Genomic DNA, 23,471 nt, shown 5'->3' with positions numbered 1-23,471 from the left:
TTTATTATGTGTGTAATCTCCTCATATTGTTCCTGTGGTTTAGTTTGACTTCCTTCTGCAAACTCAGCTGCTCTGTTGCTGATACACGTCTCCATGAATATGATTGATCAGATGCTGCCAACACCATGTGTTTCATGTGAGCGCTCAGCTGAAACCCTGGGTTGACTTATCGAGTTAATAACAAGCTTCACGTGACTGTGAATGCTAAAGTGAATCAGATAAAGGAAAGAGACCCTGCTAATGTTGGACTCACTTCTTAGTGTAGATCCCAGGAGGAAGTTCAACATAGCCATTCTTTGTGCTAGCTCGACCAAACCTGAGACCACAGTGCAGGATAATGATCATCATCTGTCTCTGTCAAGGACATTTAAAATCCACAAATAACAAACATAATTATATTTGATCATTAAAAATGATGATTAAACAAAGTGTCAAACATACTTAAGTAGAAGGACTGATGTTTGTGTTAAAATACCCTCTTAAAGCTGAAATACTGATTCAACTTCTTTACTCAAGTAAAGGTAAAAGAGTCCAGGCTCTGAAATGTACTCACAGTATTAAAGTAAAAACTCCATCTTTGAAGGAAATTTTTGCCAGTTTTTGAGCAAAGTTACCTGAATTTCTACCTCCAACATTAATATGAGAAAATTATCTGAACTTTTATTCTAATAAATTTAATCAGCTTGAACATTTTGTAGCACAAAAGTAGAAAAAACCCAAAGGGAATCAAAAATAGCTCCGTTTGCTGTTGCCTGCATTGTAGATGGGCGGCTTTGCCTCAACACCTAAACAGGAAAATGAGTTTAGTCAAGTATTAAAGTGGGATTGAAGAGGTGAGGAAACCAGAGATCAGGTGTTGTGGTGCAGCATGGTCACAAGAATCATTTAGAAATGGGTCAAAATATTTTCTCTTCTAGATTTTTTGCACACAGTCTGATGTGCTGCTGCTCTGAGGTTTACTGCTCTCTGTGTGCTTAGAAAACTGTGAGGTACAAGTAGATTTGACACAAGTTATAATGGCTGATTTCCATATAACGGTGGAATACAGGGACTTAATCGTTAAGTTAGAAGAAAGTTTGAAGCCTAATCTTGAAAGTAGAGATAGTGTCTGTCTCCTGAATCCAAACTGGAAGCTGGTTCCACAGAAGAGGGACCTGAAAACTGAAGGCTCTGCCTCCCATTCTACTTTTAAATACTCTAGGAACAACAAGTAGGCCTGCAGAGCGAGAGCGAAGTGCTCTAATAGGGTGATATGGTACTACAAGGTCATTAAGATAAGATGGGGCCTGATTATTTAAGACCTTGTATGTGAGGAGCAGGATTTTGAATTCTGGATTTAACAGGAAGCCAATGAAGGGAAGCCAAAACAGGAGAAATCTGCTCTCTCTTTCTAGTCCCTGTCAGGACTCTTGCTGCAGCATTTTGGATTAGCTGAAGGCTTTTCAGTGAGTTTTTTGGACATCCTGATAATAATGAATTACAGTCGTCCAGCCTGGAAGTAATAAATGCATGAACTAGTTTTTCAGCGTCACTCTGAGACAGGATATTTCTAACTTTAGAGATGTTGCACAAATGGAAGAAAGCAGTCTTACATATTTGTTTAATATGTGCGTTGAAGGACATGTCCTGGTCAAAAATGACTCCAAGGTTCCTCACAGCGTTACTGGAGGCCAAGGTAATGCCATCCAGAGTAAGAATCTGCTTAGAGACCATATTTCTAAGCTTTTCAGGGCCGAGTACAATAACCTCAGTTTGATCTGAATGAAGAAGCAGAAAGTTAGCGGCCATCCAGGTCTTTATGTCTTTAAGACATTCCTGCAGTTTAACTAATTGGTGTGTGTTATCTGGCTTCATGGACAGATAGAGCTGGGTGTGCTGTGTCTTCTGATGATGCTGCCTTGGTGATTTCAACATCCATGTCTGCTGTGACTTTAAACTTCTGGTCAAGGACTTTTTAAATATTATTGACTCTTTTAACTTGACCCAGTGGGTTACTGGTCCCACGCATGAAAAAGGTCACACACTAGACTTGGAGCTTTCCCACGGGCGGGATGTGTGCGTCACTGAAATATCTGAGTTGGGCATCTCTGATCATTTTCCTGTGTTGTTCACTCTGACACTGCGCTGCTCAGTAGATAAGCCGTACGGCTGGGTCTAGGGATGCTTTTTAAGTAAAGGTTTAACTACAGCCAGCTAGGGATGGGTACCGTTTACATTTGAAAACCTGCTAAATCAGAATCAGTTGCTGATGACGGCTTTTTTCTTTTACATCAATCACGTATAATCTTAACTCAAAGTGAACATAGACTTGATTGCTCAGATCAGCCAATTCAAAATGCTAATTCAATCAACTCTGAGTTTATGGCTAGACTCAGTTTGTTGGCCCTGCACCTTAAAACTATTCCCTCTTTGTCCCTCATGTTTTTTGGATATTGTTTTCACATCTTATGTCACGGCTAGCGGGACGAGCCATGTTGAATTTAATAAAGGACCCAAGATGCCGACACTGCTGTGAAGTGAGTGAGCTTTATTGAAACGGTGAAGTGCAGTGGAGATGGCCTGTGCAGAAGCTAAGATAACCTCTACTGAAAAAAACAAAAAACTAACCTGAAACCTTAAACGGAGACACGGGGAGACAACACAGACGAACCAGCAACAAGCAGGAGAAAACAAAGGGCTCATATACACAAAAGAGCCATCAGGGAATGAGAAAAGGGAGACACAGCAGGATTCATTGGACATAACCAGACAAGGGGAAACAAAAGTAGACACACTGGCTGTGTCCCAATTCAGGGTCTGCACGCTTGAAGTATGCGCACTACGCGTACTACGTACAGTGCGTACTATAAGTACGAGAAGTGCGGAAGTGAGAGGCTTGTGAAATGGGACGGTCTAGCCTTCGCCGTGCTGCTCAGGTTGCCTAGCAACCATGATACTAACCGCGAGAAACGTTACATACAGCATTGTTTGACAGAAATGAAGGAGAAAATATGTTTTGTTGGTCATTCATTTTTGTCATGACATCACTTTATTAGTTGAGTATCTGAGCCTGAGACCACGGGACTGTAAAACATGATTGTTGGGCTTCATTTCTGTGCTGAACAGTCATTTCAAGATTAGTTACACTGTAAAAAATCAAACTTGCAGTTGTTGAGCTTACAGTCATTTCTTTCACAATTCAACAATAAAAGTTCAGTTGGCCCATAAACTCAAATACATTAAGGGTTTCAACTAATCATTTAACGTTTTGGAGCAAAAGTTGGTCTCAGATGAAATTTATTGCTGGCAAAATGAATGAATTCAAGTTTTACATGAGTTGAAGCTGTTGGCGCCTTTCTGTGCCTGAGTACGCATGCGCATCTCATATTTTTGGATGCTACGGGGTCTACATTGCGCTTTTGCAAGGACTGAAAGCCACCTGCCCGTCTGCCTTAATGAGAACGTGAGGCTAGGAGCTGGATAGATCGTTCATCTCAAGTTTCTAAAGGCAAGTAATGTTTCTTTTATTATATCAGACAGTATATGTTTGAACAGTCTCAATTTGTCTGTTAGAAATATCACAACTGAAGTTCTTCGTATTTTTCCGAAACTTAGCATAGCATTACTTTCTTGGCTAAGAAGCCTTGTGGCTTATGGGTATGTGTTTACTATATCATTTAAGATTCCATGTCACAAAACAATGAAAATCCGACAAACTTCGCTACTAAAGAGGCGCGCTCATATCTGACAAGCCTCCGCGACACCCCCTATGCGTATTTCATGAAGTGCAGTCTGTGGCCGCCATACCACCGAACGAAACAAAATAGGCTGGCTCACTCATGACCAACGGCAGCAACCCCCCACCGCTATTTAAATAAAATAAAATAAAATAAAGTTCGGGGGCGCCTGCTGCCATGTCGTTTAATTTGTTCGAATCACATCTAGCCAATAAAATGTGTGCTTTAGTTTCTGTGTGAACGGGGTGGTGGAGTCCTCATGGCCAGCGAGCTCCACTAAATGAACTAAATGAAATATGAGATGTGACAATATAGTTTATATCGATATAGTCTACATTATCATTATACTCGTGGAGCCGCAAGTTTGCCTCTCTTTCGTCCACTTTTGTCTCTACGCTGTGTTACTCCGCCTCTCTCCTTCACTGAACACAACTCCCCCTCCCCCATCGCTTCACCTGCAGGCAACGACAAGATGGACACGGCAGCTATCAAAGAGGAGCTGGTCGGTAAAAAGAAAACATTTGAAGATTACTATTTTAGTGCTGTCAGCGTAAAGTCAATGCCATAACTGCATTAACGGGGCAAATCTCCGTTAACTAGTTACCGCGGATCACCCCGTGCGTGGGGCTGGGTGGCGTTAGTGAGCTAACCGGGCTAACGCGTTGACGCACGGCCTAAAATCCTTTCATCTCAAAAATCGACAGTCTGCCTTATGTATGAATTCTGGTTGTGCTTACTGACCTCGAACCAATTTTATGTGGTACACAGCTTAAAAAAATATGTCAAAAAATGTTTTGGTACGACTTTGGTAAGCTATGAAGCTGCACTGCTTGATGGATTGTTGGAGCATTACGGCTACCGAGGAGCCTCGCAGAGTGATACGTACTCTGCTTCAACGTAATATTACCATATTATGCGTGTAAGGACCATAAATGGCGCCTGTAAGAGACACGGTTACAAAGAGGATTTCAAACTCCAGGCTGTCAGTTGCGCAGTAGAACTTGGAAACAGAGCAGCTGCAAAATCTGTCTTTGTTATTATGCTCAGCATCTTTTATTTTACATTTTGACTGCACAATTGTGAGCTTTTTGTTATGCACAAAACAACATTGTTTTGGTTTATTTATGGAGCACCATTAATAAATGCACTGATAATTTAAACAGATGCTTCAGGAGTTTTATCCCACTCATACTCTCAATCCAATGTTTGTCATTCTAAGTTGTAAAACCAATCACACAAAATTATCCTTGGCTTACATAATACATTCCAGTATACTGTTGGTGCATTCCATGTAGAATACAATTTGTTAATAATAAATTAAATAAATTAAACATTTGATGTAATGTATGTTTTGTAAATTATTTGTTTTACTGTGTTTCACATGGCATTTTACAAGGCAGAATCAGCTCACTTTAGTGAGCCAAAAAAATTAGGACAGGAGAAAAAAATTCTTAAGTAATGTCAGGAAGCTGGTATTTTATTTTAAAACTAATTGCTATTTTTATTTATTTAGAGAATTAAAAGCCAACTCCAGACCACTGCTTGTCCTGATTTATGAGGGACTGATGAGAAGTTGGTAAGGAGAGGAATCAGAACAGGAGTGCCTGCCCCCCGCCCCAAACACATTATCAGGTAATGTAATTTTGGTAATTTGAGATTAATTCAGGTTTCTTTTGAATTGTTGACACTGTCCTCTCCTCTCTTCTCATTATAGCTTTTGTATGCAGTGCCAGTTCTGCTCTTTTGTCTGTTCAAGCCAAGAAGTACTCTTAAGACATCACCAGCTACGACATAGAAGAGGATTTCATTTGCCCTGTGTTTACAGTGACTGCGTCTGTTCGTTCAGGACACGAGGGGCATTGAAGTCTCACCTCAGCAGATCACACAACAGGGCTAAGAAAAGGCAGGAGATCTCAACATTTTTTTGTGATTTTTGTGAATTTAAGGAAAACTGCTCACAGCATACATTTATTTCACATATTTTAAGGCACTTAAAAAAAAATCAGACTGTATCCTGTCCTTTCCAAAAATGTGACTATGCTACCAACAATTTAACAACCTTTACGTCACACACAAGCAGAAAGCACAAAAACTCAAAAGATATAAAAAACTGTATTAGACTGATTTCTCATGCAAATGCATGTCCTAGTGAAAGTAGCTCCCCTGATAAATCCTTAAATACCTCTCAGGAGCCAGAGACATTACCAAGTGGTTCAGGTGTAGCATCAAGTGATAAAGAGGACAATGAGTTTGTAGATTACCAATGTCTTGAACATAAAATAGCTAGACTTTTTCTATGCATGCAAACATTGTTACATGTTTCTAAAAGTGCTTTGCAGAGAATTATTGAGGAAATTAGTGACATTTTAAAATTTTCTCAGGTTCATTCATTTCAAAGAATCAAACAGGTGCTTGCTTAACAGAACAGGGGCAGGGATAGCTCAGTAGGTAAAGTGGTCGCCCCATGATCGGAAGGTCGGCGGTTCGAATCCACTTAACGGCTACCCTGAGGTACCCCTGAGCAATGTACCGTCACTACACACTGCTCCCCGGGCGCCTGCTTAGTGGGCTGCCCACTGCTTCACTGAGTGAATGGGTCAAATGCAGAGAAAAACAAGTAATTTCCCCATGGGGATCAATAAAGTATCCATTATTATTATTATTATTATTATTATTATTATTGAGGCAGATGATGATGTAATTAAAAATATAAATGATGCACTTTTCAAAACCAACCCATTAATTATCTCAACAGAACCAAAAGGTGAAGAAGACGGATAAGAACATGGCACTCATCACCCAAAAGATGGACATCACATTCTCTCTCAGGAGGAAAGAAGTTGTGGAGATGCAGCCCTTGGTCAAGGAAATGCAGCTCAGATGGCCAGCTCTCTTCTTGAAAGAACAGGTAAGATAATCTCTTAAATATTTAAAGGAAAACTTCCGTTTTTTTCTTCTTCCCTTTTTCCCCAGTGTGGTCTTATTTCTAAAATTGAAAACGTTCATTTATTCACCCAGAAAAATTTCAAGGCATTTGGAGTTGTTAGAAAGAAATTTTAATCCCAATGTTACGAGTCAGTCGTTTTGCAAGAGAGAGCTGAGCCACGGTTATGGGGAAAGGATTCACTGAGACAACTAAGAAATGCCTGAATTAAGCCAAAAACCACTCTGGAGGGATTTTAATCTAAGGAAATAACATTAAAATGTGTTTAAAAGCTCCAAAAAGTTGATTTTACATGATATAGGACCTTTACAATTCCTTCTGAACAACTCCAAATGCCTCGAAACTTGTCTGGGTGAGTAAATGAACGTGAGCTCCATTTCTTGTGCCCTTGAGAAGCATCTGTTTGTATCACTCCAATATCTTGTAGAAAAGGTTGAAGGCTACCGTTGAGCTAACAATGCTAGTGGTAAAATATTAAAAAATACTTGGCTCTAAAAATATGAACTCTATTGAAGTGAAATCTATTTACTTGTCAACTTGCTGTGTATAATAACGGATTGCTTTTATTTCGCTCTTCTCTGGGCACCCAAAGCGCTTTATAATTCCACTACTCACTCACTTACTCTCACATTCACACATCGGTGCAGGGAAACCACAGTTGTAGCCACAGCTGCCCTGGGGTAGACTGACAGAAGTGACGCTGCCATATTGCGCCACTGGGCCCTCTGGCCAACACCAGTAAGCGGTGGGGTAAAGGGTCTTGCCCAAGGACACAACGACCAGGACAGAGAGAGCTGGGGATAGAACCAGCATCCTTCCGGTTACAGATGAGCTTCCCAACCCCCTGAACCACGGTCGCCGCAATGACTTGTCTTCACTGGGCATCTAGAATCTTTTGGTGCTGACCCTTAGCGGGCAACAGCCATGAAACTCACAGAGCAGGATTGAGAAAGTCACTTACGTGTTATGAAAGTATACAAATTTGACCACAGGATGTTATTCTTACTTCATTTCTACATAACTATAAAATTAATGGAATTTTTTCAATGAATTTAAAATACAATTTATTGATTTATTTCTTTTCTGCAATACATCCTGTAACAATTGAAACCATTATTTTGTCTTATCAACATTTGATTAGGTATTCTATAGACTTACTGTAAAATCTGCCGATCAGATTTTTCTTTTGTTTTTTTGTTTTTTTAATACGTCAGTTATAATTTGTACCACCACTACCACTAAAAGAAAAAATCCAATCAAGGCCTGACCAATAGATCAACCGAGACTAACTAAATGTTTTGAAATTAAGCTCTTTTAACCAAATTTGAAAACAATGTGATTTTTATATAATGTACCTTTAAAAGTTTTCTTCTATATTTTTTTTGTTGCTTTGTAGATTTGTGCGGAATTCTCACGCATTACCACCAAGGATCTCATGGGGACCTTCATGACTGCCCTCGACACTTACTCACTTCGGCTGATTAAGCTGTATCGAATTAGAAAAGCTGCTTTCCGCAATGACATGGATTCCCTGTTGCAGAAGTTTGATGAACAGGTAATATATAAAAATGTATTTGTGTCTGGTTTATGAGGAACCTGAAGTTCCCACTGTAACGAAAGATACTTTATTAAATATTTACTAAATTGATGTAAAAATTGTTAGTTTTCAAAAAGTGTGTCCTGAATGGGATTATAAGCTAACAAGCAGCGCTGTGTTTGGCCGATTGCAGGTAATGACAGACAGTTCAACTCTCATCCCACTCATGGCACTTTTTGTTATAAATGTTGTAATAAGTGTGCTACATTTGTTGCACATCAAAATTACTTAAAAAATAAATAAATAAAAAAAACTGACAAAAACATGACCAATTATCTGTAATAACTCATTTCAACATCTTATTTCTTAAGGCTGTATTTTGAGCAACAACACTTAATGTGTTTTAAAAACAAAATGGTAGGTTTATAAATGAGACTGAGTCTTATTTGATTTCCTTGTTTTAGGTCTCAAACATAGTCCAGCATCGACGAACCATCAGTTTGGAAGGGTTACCGATATTTGTTCGCGACGACGAGACCAAACTCTTCTTAACATGTCTGGTGAGTATGCAAATCTACTCAATCTTCAGTTTTGGTTTTCAGAGACTTATATGTACTGTTGTTTTTTATTTTGCATAGGATACAGATCCAGTTGAGAGGGCAACCCGAGGTGTTACGGTGGGCATCCTCACTGTTCTGGAGGACTACGTGGGACCCAACTCGCAGTCCACAGTGGTCAACACTGCCATTGTTTTGGAAGAGGACATTATTCTTGATGATCTGCCAGACCTTCCCACTGCCTTTGCCTACTTGTTTGGCCTACTTTATGGGCTCAACATGGAGTTTCCCAAAGAACTCAAGTACACATTTGAAGCTGTGCAACACATTTTTATGGAGTTGACATCTACCTGTTCCCAGAGGATAAGAAGCTTCAAAACCAAGCTCTTAACCAAAGTCTAACCTATTTGACAACATGTTCAACTCAAATGCAACTTGTGTAAAACAGAATGCAGCAATTTGTTTTGATTTACTGTTTTTGGGTTTCGTGGCAAGTTGCTCTGAAAAAAGTTAATTTCTGTCTTTAAGAAAACGGTAAGGTGCAGAAAGTTCTGAATCAATGTCTTCTGTTCTAACTTTACTTAATGTAGCTTGCATGGCTGATTGCAGATTTCATGTATAACATGTTATTATAAAATGTTGAAAGGTTTTATTCTAACTTGAGCTGTTTTAAACAATTTTTATAATCTGGTTTTAGGTACATTTGTATTAGTTTTATAACAAATGTGGCGCGATACTGAACTTCACAGGAAATTGGAGTGTTGATACCATTACTATTAAAAGACAAGTGGTGGAAAAATTTGTTTGAAAGTTGTTAGCTGTATGGAAACCAGGAAGTTGTTCACATCCTGCCATCTGATGTTTTGAATCTGTTTGTTAGTGACTATCTATCAAGATAGGTTTGATATTCTGTCTGACAACACCACCTTTAAAATTGGATGAGTAACATTTGTTACAAAAATTTGACTTTTTTTGTGTTTTTGGAAGGACTTTATTTGTGGCTGAATGTTGTCAGTATGTTAAAAATGGCTGATCTCAAAAGTCAACATTGTCAGTGGTGCAGTTGTGGTTGAACACAAAGTTATTTGAAAATCAACTGTGTAAGCATTCATTGGTACAACAGGGAGCACCTCATGAAAACTATGAAAGATACTTTTTCTAAACTTTAGGAAATTGATTGGCAAAACAAAAAAAATATGTTGTGTAAACTTTAGGAAATACGTTGCCAAAACTAAAACTAATACCTTGTGTAAACTTTAGGAAATACGTTGCCAAAACTAAAACTAATACCTTGTGTAAACTTTAGGAAATACGTTGCCAAAACTAAAACTAATACCTTGTGTAAACTTTAGGAAATACGTTGCCGAAACTAAAACTAATACCTTGTGTAAACTTTAGGAAATACGTTGCCGAAACTAAAACTAATACCTTGTGTAAACTTTAGGAAATACGTTGCAAAAACAATAAAATATGAGTTGAGAAAAAGGACAATTATTAATTTTGTCAACACAAAAACATTAGCTAAAGCAACTTATCACCTAAACTTGAAATTATAAGTTATCCATCAGAACCTAAAAACGTAAATGCAGTCGGTTGCCTTGAGTTTTTAAGTTTTAGCAACGTTTTTTTTTTTACAGTGTAGTAAATAACAATTAGCTAATGTTGTTCATGAGACTAAAATCATCTCACTGTGGTAATGTAAGCATAATATGCTATATATATATATATATATATATATATATATATATATATATATATATTAGGGGTGGGGGGAAAAATCGATACTGTGTAGTATCGATTTTTTCCCCCACCCCTAATATATGTGTATATATATATATATATATATATATATCGTGATATTTTGTTTGCTAATAATGTATCGATACAGGGACAGCAGAAATCGATATTTTGTTACAAAAACGGTTTTTGTGCTCAGAGCACGTTGATCCTTTTTCTGAGCAAGAATCCTGACATTCCTTCACTGTCCAAATGTGTTTAACTTTTTTTTGGCAGCAATAAACATGACAGTTTACTTATTTTAATTTAAGACATTTTTTATTTTAATTAAGTTTAAAACTTTTTTTATTTAATGTAAATATATATTTTGTTTTAATTTACTTTAAAATTCTTCAGTTTCTGAATGGGCTGCATAGTTTTCATAAATTGCTTAGTTCAGAATAGCTATAATTGTACCAGATGGTTGCATTCAGTTAAGTTGGACTAGACTGTAATACAAACCGTTCAGTTTGTCAACAATAAAACTGACTGAAATGAGAGAAAGACTGAGTGCGAGACTTTGATATTAGGTAAAATGAATATTGATAAAGTTTAACTTTATGTACAGAATCTGAATATTGCAAAATATATTTTTTAAAAATCTCAATAATATCGTATCGTGCGTTAAGTATTGTGATAATATCGTATCGTGGGATGTATGGTGATTCCCCCCTCTAATATATATATATATATATATATATATATATATCAATAAGTAGAGGCTTTAAAACTAAGTTAACGCTGAAAGTACAAACATCACTAATGTCACACAACTTTGCCGACATGTGGCCAACAGTGATGTTTTAATGTTCTTCGTTATTAAACATTCGCACATAAATAAGTGACATCATATTCAGTACTTACTTTTGACAGTTCACTCTTGGCCGCTCCCTTCTGCCGTATTTTGCGGAAAAATTATCCACACCCACCGCTGCGCTATGAATTGTGGGATATATGGGACCACGAAGCGTGCACCGGACCACGCTTGATATTTGGGAAAATCAATGGCGCATTTGGAGTATGAATTTGAAGTACACTTCGAATTGGGACAGCCGTTGTCATGTGGCAGTGACGTAATTGCACTTAAAATGCGTACTTCAAGCATGCAGACCCTGAATTGGGACACAGCCACTAACATAGGACATGGCACTGTCAAAATAAAACAGGAAGTGAACACAGAGACACAATACTAACACAGTACAGAGGGAACACAGAAACCAAAACCTCAGAACTAGAAAATCTTAATCAGAATGAAATTGTAACAAAAGACAATAACAATCAAAACAAAACTACTGAGTCCACAGACTCGGGACATACATCGGCTCAAACTGTGGTCATAAATATTTTGTACTTGTAAATCAGACTGTGTAGTTGTGAACTGAGTTTTGTAACATTGTAAAACAAAATGTCTGAAAAGTTTATGTTTTTGTGTTCATTGATTTGTGTGTGTAAAAATGTAATAAATGTAAGAAACATTAGAACTACTTTTGCTGACACAAAGGTTGGCGAGCACTGCAAGTTGTCCCTTTAAACCAGTCACTGATATAAAGAGAGCACCTTGTTCCAGGGCATCTGAGCATGGAGGGAAAGCTTTATGCAGGAGATGGTAAGAGCTGTTGGGACCAAAGAAACTGAGCAGAAAACTACAGACATCTGGAAACTGAGTTGTTAATTCTCAGTGGGATCAGCAGGACTAGCAAAGCTTCACCATGACAGTCATCTGATTGACTGAACCCATCCAAACATCACTTCATGGACCTTTAGCTTGTGTCTGTGTGTGGACAGACATAACATGAGCTAATTATACATTACTTCTCCACAGAGTGGACCAGCAGAGAGCAGAGGTTTCCACTGGTCAGTCTGCACAGCAACATCAAACACACCTGGACTCTGTGGTTATGGTTTGTAGTACTACGTTTACATTTGTTCTTTTCAGTCACCTCTATGCTGCACTTTGTGGACCAGAGGATTGTCAGTGTGTCCAACATACATCAGAGTTTGGGCTCCATGATTTCAGTCAGATTGGGGTGACTGTAGCTCAGGAGGTGAGCAGGTCAGCTACTAGTCAGAAGGTTTGTGAATCAAACCCTGGCTGGCAAATGTACTGGGTAACGTACTAAACCCAAGCTGCCCTCTGATGCATCCATCAGAGTGTGAAAGAAAGTATTTAAGCATAGAACAATGTGCTTGGTTGAATGAGGCATGTTGTATAAAATGCTTTGTGTGCACAGAGTATCAAAGAGAGCTATATAAGAACCAGTCCATTTACCACTGGGTAATTCATATAGTCTTCTTTTCCAGCGGCTGGAGAAACACATCACAACATTTGTGAAGAATGAGCTGGAGAAAATCAAGAAGGTTCTGTGTCCAGATCACCCAGAAACCATAAAAAGCCAGAAGGAGGATGAGGAGATGTTTGAAGGAGAGGATGAAGATGAAAGAAAGAGCTGCAGAGAAGCATTTCTGAAGATCACACTCCACTTCTTGAGGAGACTTAAGCAGCATGAGATGGCTGACCATCTGCAGAGCAGTAAGAGAATTTCTCTAAAGACTGAATATTGATCTTTCCTAATAGCTCAAGAAATGGACCAATAGACATTCATCCTTTCAGGGTACTGAAAGGCTATGATATTTATTATATAGTCAAAGGAGCTTGCAAAGAAAAGCGTCTGGACTTCTTTAGAGGTCTACTTGAAGACATTTCACCTCTCATCCGAGAAGCTTCTTCAGTTCTAAGGTCAAATGGTGGAGAGTCCCAGATTTAAACCTAGTGGGAGTAACCCCCCACAGAGGGACAAAAGGACCCCCTGATGATCCTCTAATCGCCTGAGCCAAGGTGTGAAACTGGGTGTGGGTCCCAATCAGCCAGAGTTTCGGGTGAGTTCATTGTGAAACCTGGCCCCACCTTATCATGTCCAAAATATTTGGGACAGAGAGGACAGATGGTTTGAAAGAGGAGTGAAAGAAGCCATCTATGTCCACTGTGAGCGACCATCTTTGAACAGAGGCGGTGGTTTACAACACCAACTCTCTGCCATCTATAATCCAGTTTTGAGATCCCTTCCCAGACGCCTTAACGCCCACTCACATCCTGGGCCATCTGACCTCAGGAATTCGCATGATAAGGTGGGGCCAGGTTTCATAATGAACTCACCCGAAACTCTGGCTGATTGGGACCCACACCCAGTTTCACACCTTGGCTCAGGCGATTAGAGGATCATCAGGGGGTCCTTTTGTCCCTCTGTGGGGGGTTACTCCCACTAGGTTTAAATCTGGGACTCTCCACCATTTGACCTTAGAACTGAAGAAGCTTCTCGGATGAGAGGTGAAACGTCTTCAAGCAACTTAAAGAAGTCCAGACGCTTTTCTTTGCAAGCTCCTTTGACTACGATGACCTGGATAACTGAGAACCTTCACAGACATATTTATTACATAATATTATTTTCTGAATTTCTTACTTTCAGAATTTGCTCCACTCTGTAAACGTGAACTTAAAGCCCAACTGAAGAAGAAGTTCCAGTGTGTGTTTGAGGGCATCGCTAAAGCAGGAAGCCCAACCCTCCTGAATCAGATCTACACAGAGCTCTACATCACAGAGGGAGGGACTGCAGAGGTCAATGAGGAACATGAGGTCAGACAGATTGAAACAGCATCCAGGAAACCAGACAGACCAGAAACAACAATCAGACAAGAAGACATCTTTAAAGCCTCACCTGGAAGAGACGAACCAATCAGAACAGTGCTGACAAAGGGAGTGGCTGGCATTGGGAAAACAGTCTTAACACAGAAATACAGCCTGGACTGGGCTGAAGACAAAGCCAACCAGGACATCCAGTTCATATTTCCATTCACTTTCAGAGAGCTGAATGTGCTGAAAGAGGAAAAGTTCAGCTTGGTGGAACTTGTTCATCACTTCTTTAATCAAACTAACGAATCAGGAATCTGCAGGCTTGAAGACTTCCAGGTTGTGTTCATACTTGATGGTCTGGATGAGTGTCGACTTAATTTGGACTTCAACAAAACTAAAATCCTGACTGAAACAAGAAAGTCCACCTCATTGGATGAGCTGCTGACAAACCTCATCAGAGGGAACCTGCTCCCTTCTGCTCGCCTTTGGATAACAACACGACCTGCAGCAGCCAATCAGATCCCTCCTCAGTGTGTCGACATGGTGACAGAGGTCAGAGGGTTCACTGACCCGCAGAAGGAGGAGTACTTCAGGAAGAGATTCAGAGATGAGGAGCAGGCCAGCAGGATCATCTCCCACATCAAGAAAACTCGAAGCCTCCACATCATGTGTCACATCCCAGTCTTCTGCTGGATCACTGCTACAGTTCTGGAGGATGTGCTGGAAACCAGAGAGGGAGGAGAGCTGCCCAAGACCCTGACTGAGATGTACATCCACTTCCTGGTGGTTCAGGCCAAAGTCAAGAGGATCAAATATGATGGAGGAGCTGAGACAGATCCACACTGGAGTCCAGAGAGCAGGAAGATGATTGAGTCTCTGGGAAAACTGGCTTTTGATCAGCTGCAGAAAGGAAACCTGATCTTCTATGAACCAGACCTGACAGAGTGTGGCATCGATATCAGAGCAGCCTCAGTGTACTCAGGAGTGTTCACACAGATCTTTAAAGAGGAGAAACAACTGTACCAGAACAAGGTGTTCTGCTTTGTTCATCTCAGTGTTCAGGAGTTTCTGGCTGCTCTTCATGTCCACCTGACCTTCATCAACTCTGGACTCAATCTGCTGGAAGAGCAACAAACAAGCTCTCAGACAGAGAAATACTTCTACCAGTGTGCTGTGGACAAGGCCTTACAGAGCCCCAATGGACACCTGGACTTGTTCCTTTGTTTTCTCTTGGGTCTGAAGACTAATCAAACTCGTTTGCAAGGCCTCATGACACAAACAGGAAGTAGCTCAAAGACCAATCAAGAAGCAGTTCAGTACATCAAGAAGAAGCTCAGTGAGAATCTGTCTGCAGAGAAAAGCATCAATCTGTTTCACTGTCTGAATGAACTGAATGATCGTTCTCTACTGGAGGAGATCCAACAGTCCCTGAGTTCAGGACGTCTCTCCACAGATAAACTGTCTCCTGCTCAGTGGTCAGCTCTGGTCTTCATCTTACTGTCATCAGAAAAAGATCTGGATGTGTTTGACCTGAAGAAATACTTTGCTTCAGAGGAGGCTCTTCTGAGGCTGCTGCCAGTGGTCAAAGTCTCTAAAAAAGCTCTGTAAGTTATAAAGTTTTTATTATTTAATTTGGTTGGTATGTTATGAAAAACACACTGCCATCAACTTCTGTTTTGTTTTTGTCAAAATCACTGTAATATAATCACTGTACCTTTATATACACGTGACTTGTATTAATGCTGCTGCCCTCTTGTGGCTAAAGTGTAATTATGTTATTGTTATTAGGGAGGATTTGAGAGTAACATGCCAAGTGAGTCAGCACCTTCGCTTTAGCTTAAAAATCCAAATTCTTATGTCATCAGTTATAGTTGCATGTATTCATTATCATAACTTAACCTTTAATATTGATGTCTTAAAATTATTTTGAGTAAACTAATGTTAAGGTTCAAATATTGGGGAAGGAGAGTACAAACAACCATGGTCCAGAACTTGGTCAAACGATTTTAATGAAATACACGCGTGGGAAGACCAGCTCCGTTCGCAGACCGGGCTGATCTCCGACTTAATCAAAGCATAAACAGATATTTTATACCATCAGGGCTTGAATTTAATGACGCCCCCTCATACGTCACAAACAGAATATATGCACACGTCAAATCAAAACCACAATGACTTTTAACACAGTTTAAAAGAACATTATCTCCTATCTTCATGGCAGGTACTTCCTGTCACTGCCGGATGCTCGCTTATCATCTTGACACATCAGCAGCAGTTCTGCGACAAACTGCTCTTTTGCAACCCCGAGCAAAACATGATTAAACTTCCACCTATAAATGATTCTCTTTAACTAAGTGTGTGCCTCGTCCTTAAAGGCTCCTCAAAATAACCTGCACTTAGACTCTGCTTTCGGTTTCAGTTCTGCAAAAGGCACACTCTTCAAACCTGCAACTTCCTGTCAGCCTGCAACTTAGTCTTTCTGAAAGACACACACTGTTTAAACATCTGAATGCAATATCAATTCTGTAGATTATATTATTAATGCAATGGTAATGATGATGATTATTAACAATAGCAGCAAAATATCTCTCCAATCTCAATACTCCCTCTCTCGACCTCTGGAACACCAGAGGTCACAATACATTGTGTTGGGTCACTCCTCGGCCCACTCAGCTGCTTCCATGTCCATCCATGGCATCATGGACATCGGGGTCACCACTCCCGCTCTGACCCTCTCTAGCCGTCCTCTGGCTCAGCAAATCAGACAACCTCATGTCCTCTAAGTGGTCCAGTAATAAACACCAGCTCCCCCTCGAGAACACTCCATGCTTAAGATTAGGTTTTTTCTGCGTCCCTCTCTTGTGGTCCATCATGCCTCGGGCCTCCAGGATCCTCACCCCCCTGTGGTCACCGAGATCTTCTGCAAAGCAAACAAAACACCTTTTCCTGCACCTCCCTAACTTATCATCTTTGGGACTCTTTAATCAAAAGCCTGATCCTAATTATCTTCTTGACTTATTGACTTGTATTTATATATATTCTTCAACGTTACTCATCATTTTAAAACTCTTAAAACGCTGCTTTCACGTCCCTGCATGCGTTTCCTGTCGCTTGCCTTATCTAATCATCAACATCCTGTACACAGAAGTCTCGCTGCTGCAAGGCCTCCACTCTGACCTAGAATCTCCTTTCACAAGAAAATCATTATAAGCGCCTATTCTACTAAAAGATCCAAAAAAAAACCAACCACTTTAATCAATTAAGTTTAAACATATAAGCAATTACTCCTGCATACATTTTATCACAGCTAAACGCTGCCTTGAAACAACTCCTGTGTGTTAACACTAACTTCATTTTAAAACTCACATTTCCTATGTTATAGCCTGTTTTTGGTATAGCCTTTTTATTTCATCTTGCTCCTTTGATGTAACAATACCTTCTCATTCTAGTTTATCAGACTTAACCAAAATATATGCTTTCCTTCCTTTGGTCCTTCTCTAAAGCAAGAAACTCCTATTCAGTTCCTCTTTTCTGTCACTTATTACAGGGCCAGCTCAAGTTCAGTTAAACGCTAAATTAATTTGAGGCCTTTTGCCTGGAATCAATACTGTCATGTGTGTTTATGGACTCTATATGTCTGTAAGCGTGTGCAATCCTTCAATAACTCATATCATCCTCACAGTAGATTGGCTAATCATAGCGCTAGCCAAAGGCTCGTGACCCACAAGAGACGAATTGAGCCACAACTCCCTTAAAGGCACAAAATGCAATATGTATAAAAAGTCATTTCTACGTATAAGCTCTCCCCTTTATCCTAAAAATAAATCTATGTAATATCTGTATGTGTGTCTTCTATTCATTAATGTAATTGTCAGTTATTTTCTCTCTTTATTTTACCTTCTTTTTGTTTACCTCTTTGTTTGTGACGTGGACATCCCTAAACCATCCTGAGTTCCGGCTTCAATTTCAACCCAATTGTACCCTCTATTCTCGCAGTCGAACTCGTCTGGGCTTCACCTTCCCACTGGCCCCTGTGCCCTTCTCTTAGTGTCCTTTGTTGTCTTGTGATCCCCAGCAAACACAGTCTGTTTCTTCTCTGTTTCCGTTGCTCTTTTCAGTATTTTCCTTTTAGATTAAATCCCAGCCTGGCAAAATATCCCATTCAGTGTCTTTAAACAGTTATGTCACACTGTTCTTACCAGCCTGCAGTTCACCGTGCATTTTCCATCACGTGCTTTTCTTCCATGCTGCTGCTGGTATCGTCAGTGTAGTTTCAGTTGCACTGTCTTTTGCCTGCTGTTAATTCTTGAAGTCCACGATGTTCTGTCGGTCTTCATCAGGAGATTAACTGTCCTATGAGCTTCTTCTCAGGATCGGGACAAGTGGGAGGTCAAGCTGTAAAATTTTAAGCCAAAATCTGGCCTGTTTTCCTCCCAATTCTGTTAATCAATGGTTTTGTACTCAAGATTCTAGGTTGAAAGAAGTCCACCTGTATTGACACACTAAAGCATACAATTAATATCCTTTTCATTTCTTTTCTTAAAACCTCCATTTGCTTCATCTGCCTGGAGTTTAACTCGTATGTTTCTCTCTCTGTGTGCTCACTTGTCACAGTCAGTTCCTTTTATGGGCATGCAAAGTTCCTGTCACACACACCATTTCCTGTCAACCTTGCAGCTGCTCAGAACCATATTTTCTGTTTCTATCTCTCCTGTTTTGTTTTTTTTACAGGCTAATAAAACTCTTGTTTTACTAAGTCTTGATCTAAAACAATTCACCCTTATTTCACGCACACACTTCTAAATATACTAAATTCTTTGCGTTTGTCAGATCGTCTCACACACACACCGCCTTTTCTCTCACACTTCCACTTCTGCACTCACTCTACTATCAACTTTCATAGTGTTATTATTATTTATTATTTTGTACAAATCACACCCAATCACTCAAAACCTGCTACTCACAGCATTCACACACTTAAACTGTGACAAGAGTTGAGGAATATACTCACAACACGCTTTCCTAAGAGTATTTCAGACATGCCTTTCATAATCAGAAAGAGCAAGTCAAAGAAAACAATTGAAACCTCTATTAATTCTCACAGCACACACATAGAATAGAAAAAATAAAACACACCAGCATTTATTGCTGATGAGAGGTTACTCCTAAAAGTAATATGTTAGTCTTAAATATATACAGTGCACTCACTATATTTATATATCAAAACTCAGTCAATTACTATACATTCACTACGGCAACTCAAAACTTTATTTATAGCCCTCTAATGAACATAAATGGCGTCTTAAACACACACTCAACAATGTTTGCAGCAGTATTTGTAAAACCAACTGTGGTTTAAACAGTTCACTGCTGACTAATTTGCATTTTCACACTCACACACACACAGTCTAAAAATAGCTCCAGCACTGCCTCAGACTCCTTTCACACAGAGATCTCTTATTTTATATTACAAAGACGTCTTATATTTACAACCACTGTCACATCTGTCAGCTTTAGCGCCTAAACAATTTCGACAAATTTGAGTTAACGGTCCAACCGATAAAGTCCAACTTTTTTGTGATCAATTAACCAGTATCTGTCCAACAGTTTCTGGCCTCATCTCTAAAATCCCTAACTCAATTTAAAAGCGTCAACCAACCCAAACTTTGCCTGAAGCTCTATTTTTGGCATTTCACAGCCAAGGCTTACCCCGAAGTTTTAAGTTAAAGTTACACGCCCGAAGTCCAACTTCTGCTGGCCAAAAAAGCGCAGACTACCGTTCCAAACGGTAAGGAGACTCTAACTCCTAGTTATTCTGGAGTGCCCCAAGCTCCACAGTGACCAACTGACTATCCCTCTTCGAGGACAATGCCTAAGCGTCCTTGGCATTGGCAAGCGTTACCTCTGAGCACTGCGCTTCCTATCAGTCCAACTGACGTTCTTGAATAATTTATAATACTTTGGAACAACAGTAAAACAGCCAAAAAAGTGTAAGACTGAAGCAGGTCCAACCTTATAACCAATACGGGCTCCACCCCAAACAATAACCAAATTCCCTAATATACTAAAATCACTCAGCAGTCCAACTGCTTTCCACGGTCCAACCGTATTAAATCCTTTAGCGGTCCAACCGCATTCAATCATTTTTAGCAGTCCAACTGCATTAAATCCTCAGTACTGTCATGAGATTCTCATCAAAATCAAAGCAGACATTCCCCAGTAATTTCAGTGAGTAGACTTTAATTTGTAATGTCCAATTTGGCACACTTTGGAAATAATTCAACAGGTAGTGCCTTACCTTTGGATAAGCGGCTTAGAACAACAATGAGAAAAAGAGAGCTGATTATTAGCTCATCAAAACACAAAACAAAATCACAATGAATTATCGGTTAATTTCATTTAAAATAATTCATTAAGTATTTATGTACAATTCAAATTAGTTAATTACATATTTTGTTGGTTTGTTTTCTATTTTAATTATTTTACTGACACATTTAATGAATTATTTAATGATGTATTTATTTAATTCACGTTGCTACTCCTGGCCCTGCATCGCTGTTCATAAATACATTTTATTTGTCAGCTTCACCCATCAAAGTCAGGGGGCGGGGTTAATGCTGATCAAGTCAACACCATTGCTTTGGTCTGGTGGGCGTTCTTTTAGTGGGCTTTTCTCAATACTAAGTAGGCCTACACACCAGGGTTTGGACATGTATGGACCCAAACTATACTTTTACCCTTTTTTGTGTGTCACCAAATACACTTTAATATTTTCTAGACAAGAATGTAGTGACACAATCTTTAAGCTCTTTTGGCTCCAAACAGAAGTGACAGACTTGAGCAGGGTTCATTTAAAGGCTGACAGAAGTGGAGTGGTGACGGGGAGATGTTTGACAGGACAGTGTTTCAGCCTCCACAGCTTCATGTTGTGCTCCATCAGTCAGTGAAGATGAAGTCAGTGCTGATGAGGCTGTAGAGTGTGTGAGGGATGTGAATGAGGATGATGAAGATCTGATGATAGCAGATAAAAACAGGCTGCAGAGACTTTGAGCCATACAGGGCACACAGTGTGTGTACAGAACAGCTGAAATCATTATGGAGGCCTCACTGGAATATGGAAGCATCACAGTACAGCTTCAGTGAAGCTTTAAAGTCTCTGATATGAGATGAGAAATGAAGCAGCCAGAGCTTTTTCATGAGTGGAAACCCACTGTGACTGTGAGCTGCTGCTACAGCCTCCAGATTAGCCAGCAGCTCATCCTGCTCAACATGGACCTGTGGTCAGAGTGTGTGCTGGATAATCCGGCCCAGGATGAGGCCAAACTGACATGGGATGAAATGTCTGTCACATAATTGAGCTTAGTGTAGTTTCATTTCTGCACAATTTAAAAACAACCAAAACTTTGTTCTGTCTTTTCTATGTTATACTGTAGACTTTCTTTGATACTGTGTCCAAAAGGATCAGCTTTTACTTTGAAGGGGAGGCGTCTCTGTTTCCTCTTCAGGTTGGATGATGGAAGCAAATTAGTAGCTGTGTCCCAAAACGTCGGCTGCATCCTCCAGAGGCTGCATTTGAAGGCCGATTACATCACAGCCAGGCGATGAAGGCTGTCCGTATTTGTCGACTCCTTCAAATGTGCCCGACAAATGCGTCCTTCATTTACCCGAATTTGAAGGATTCGTCGGGTGTGTCCTTCGTGGCCCACCATATCCCAGAATTCATAGCGCGGCCCAGCCAAATTTCAGCTGCCAACAATGGTGGCAGCTACTAAGTTTTCAAATTACTCTTATTAATCTTTCTGGGTCACAAAATAAACTTTTAACATATTTTCAGGTGAGAAAGTAGCTGTGTAAACTTCAAATATCTGCTCGGTTTATCAAGACATCGCATATTTGCAAAAGTGTGCCGACGTTTTCGGAGACGTCTGTTACCCACCCGCTCGCTAGCAAGCCGGGGGGTTCAATGGTCACTCCAGCCGGCGAGAGCAGCGGACGCCCGGCTTCATCGTTTTCAGACCCCGCTCTTTCGCTACTCAGGTGAAACACGATATATAAGTCACTTGGATAACTTAAAAATGTAATTGTTTGCCTTTTTTCTGTGTTTTATTTGTTCCGGAGTAAATCGGTTTGGCTGAGATCAAAGTTCCTCCGGGATTTTCACACAGCTGAATAAACGTACAATACTTACAAATGTTCGCTATCATCAATCTTTATATTACAAAAAAGGGCCATAAGGATAATCCATAAAACTGGTTACAGAGATCATACAAATCCACTATTCTTAAAATCAAAAATTCTAAAATTCACAGATCTGGTTCATTTTCTCACAGCTTTTACTTTGAAGGGGAGGCGTCTCTGTTTCCTCTTCAGGTTGGATGATGGAAGCAAATGAGTGTGCGATGTTCTTTCAGTGTTGCACTTTGTAGACGCTCCCTGAGCACTGGTCTCACAGCCAGCTGCACATAGAGACCAGTGTTGTTAGTCCAGGTCAGAAGATGACTTGTTGGAATGAAAATGAGCTTGTAGTTTGTCTGCTTTAATAATGTGACTGGAAAAAGGTGTTGGACTTCAAATATGTCCATTTCTTTCACACTTCACCTTTAAAAGTGAAGCCTTGTGGTTCCTGGAAGGAAAAACACGACTTTTTCAAGTCTTTGTCCTGTTTTTATGAGAAATGTACGACTTTAATGTGAAACATTCAGAGTTTTTTCTCTTGTTGTGTTTGTTTGAAGCTGCTTCCTGTTGGCTTCAGCTGTTTGGAGTTTCCATTTTCTAAACTTCTACATTCTGAACCTTCTTCAGCTCTGAACAGATGATGAAACACTGAATGATTTCAAGCTCACACTTTGTCTAATAAACTTACATCTTTCATTCTTTATACAGATTGGAGAGCTGTGATTTGTCAGAGATCAGCTGTGATCATCTGGCAGCAGCACTGAAGTCCAACCCCTCCCATCTGAGACAGCTGAACCTGAGCCTGAACAACAAGCTGCAGGATTCAGGAGTGAAGCATCTGTGTGGTTTCCTGGAGAGTCCAGGATGTGGACTTGAAACTCTGAGGTCAGTCAGCATGTTTTAGTTGTGCTGAGATGAATATGATGTGAAAGTTGTGCTGACACTAAACTGCAGACATCAGGCTGATATTATACTGATCCACACTGAGGATCTTCATGGTAAAGTCTGTTTTCTTCTTCTCTGGTTTAGTCCATTGACTGCAGCAGAACAATGTTCACATTTCAAACAGTGAGACTCAACGTATGGCCCGCGGCCCACACGCGGCCTGCCCACCTTTCCTGATTCAGAGAGAGGGGAC

General features: G+C 39.9%; 2 protein-coding genes across 2 annotated transcripts; both read left to right on the top strand.

The window, feature by feature from the left end:
• The first annotated feature begins 3,117 nt into the window (after positions 1-3,117).
• Positions 3,118-9,553, top strand: LOC146577684 (uncharacterized). The gene is made up of 6 exons (XM_085268384.1): positions 3,118-5,348; positions 5,431-5,619; positions 6,472-6,624; positions 8,057-8,215; positions 8,662-8,757; positions 8,836-9,553. The coding sequence occupies exons 3-6, from the start codon at positions 6,502-6,504 to the stop codon at positions 9,154-9,156; spliced, it is 699 nt and encodes a 232-aa protein (XP_085124510.1). The 5' UTR covers positions 3,118-5,348; positions 5,431-5,619; positions 6,472-6,501; the 3' UTR covers positions 9,157-9,553.
• A 2,799-nt stretch (positions 9,554-12,352) lies between these two features.
• Positions 12,353-15,766, top strand: LOC146577683 (protein NLRC3-like). Its single transcript, XM_085268277.1, has 3 exons — positions 12,353-12,431; positions 12,832-13,060; positions 13,995-15,766. The coding sequence occupies exons 1-3, from the start codon at positions 12,429-12,431 to the stop codon at positions 15,764-15,766; spliced, it is 2,004 nt and encodes a 667-aa protein (XP_085124403.1). The 5' UTR covers positions 12,353-12,428.
• Positions 15,767-23,471: the final 7,705 nt, after the last annotated feature.

This window comes from Mchenga conophoros, linkage group LG3 (genome assembly GCF_057382185.1).
Source record: "Mchenga conophoros isolate Kocher_MC1m ecotype Shallow Benthic linkage group LG3, M_conophoros_male_GT1.1, whole genome shotgun sequence".
In the NCBI taxonomy this organism is placed as follows: Eukaryota; Metazoa; Chordata; class Actinopteri; order Cichliformes; family Cichlidae; genus Mchenga; species Mchenga conophoros.
This window is presented reverse-complemented; position numbering and strand designations above follow the sequence as displayed.

Coding starts and splice junctions, on each gene's coding strand:
- LOC146577684 (XM_085268384.1), top strand. CDS start 6,502: ATGGCACTCATCACCCAAAAGATGGACATCACATTCTCTCTCAGGAGG. Junction 6,625..8,056: donor CTCTCTTCTTGAAAGAACAG/GTAAGATAATCT, acceptor GTTGCTTTGTAG/ATTTGTGCGGAATTCTCACG. Junction 8,216..8,661: donor TGCAGAAGTTTGATGAACAG/GTAATATATAAA, acceptor TCCTTGTTTTAG/GTCTCAAACATAGTCCAGCA.
- LOC146577683 (XM_085268277.1), top strand. Junction 13,061..13,994: donor GGCTGACCATCTGCAGAGCA/GTAAGAGAATTT, acceptor TCTTACTTTCAG/AATTTGCTCCACTCTGTAAA.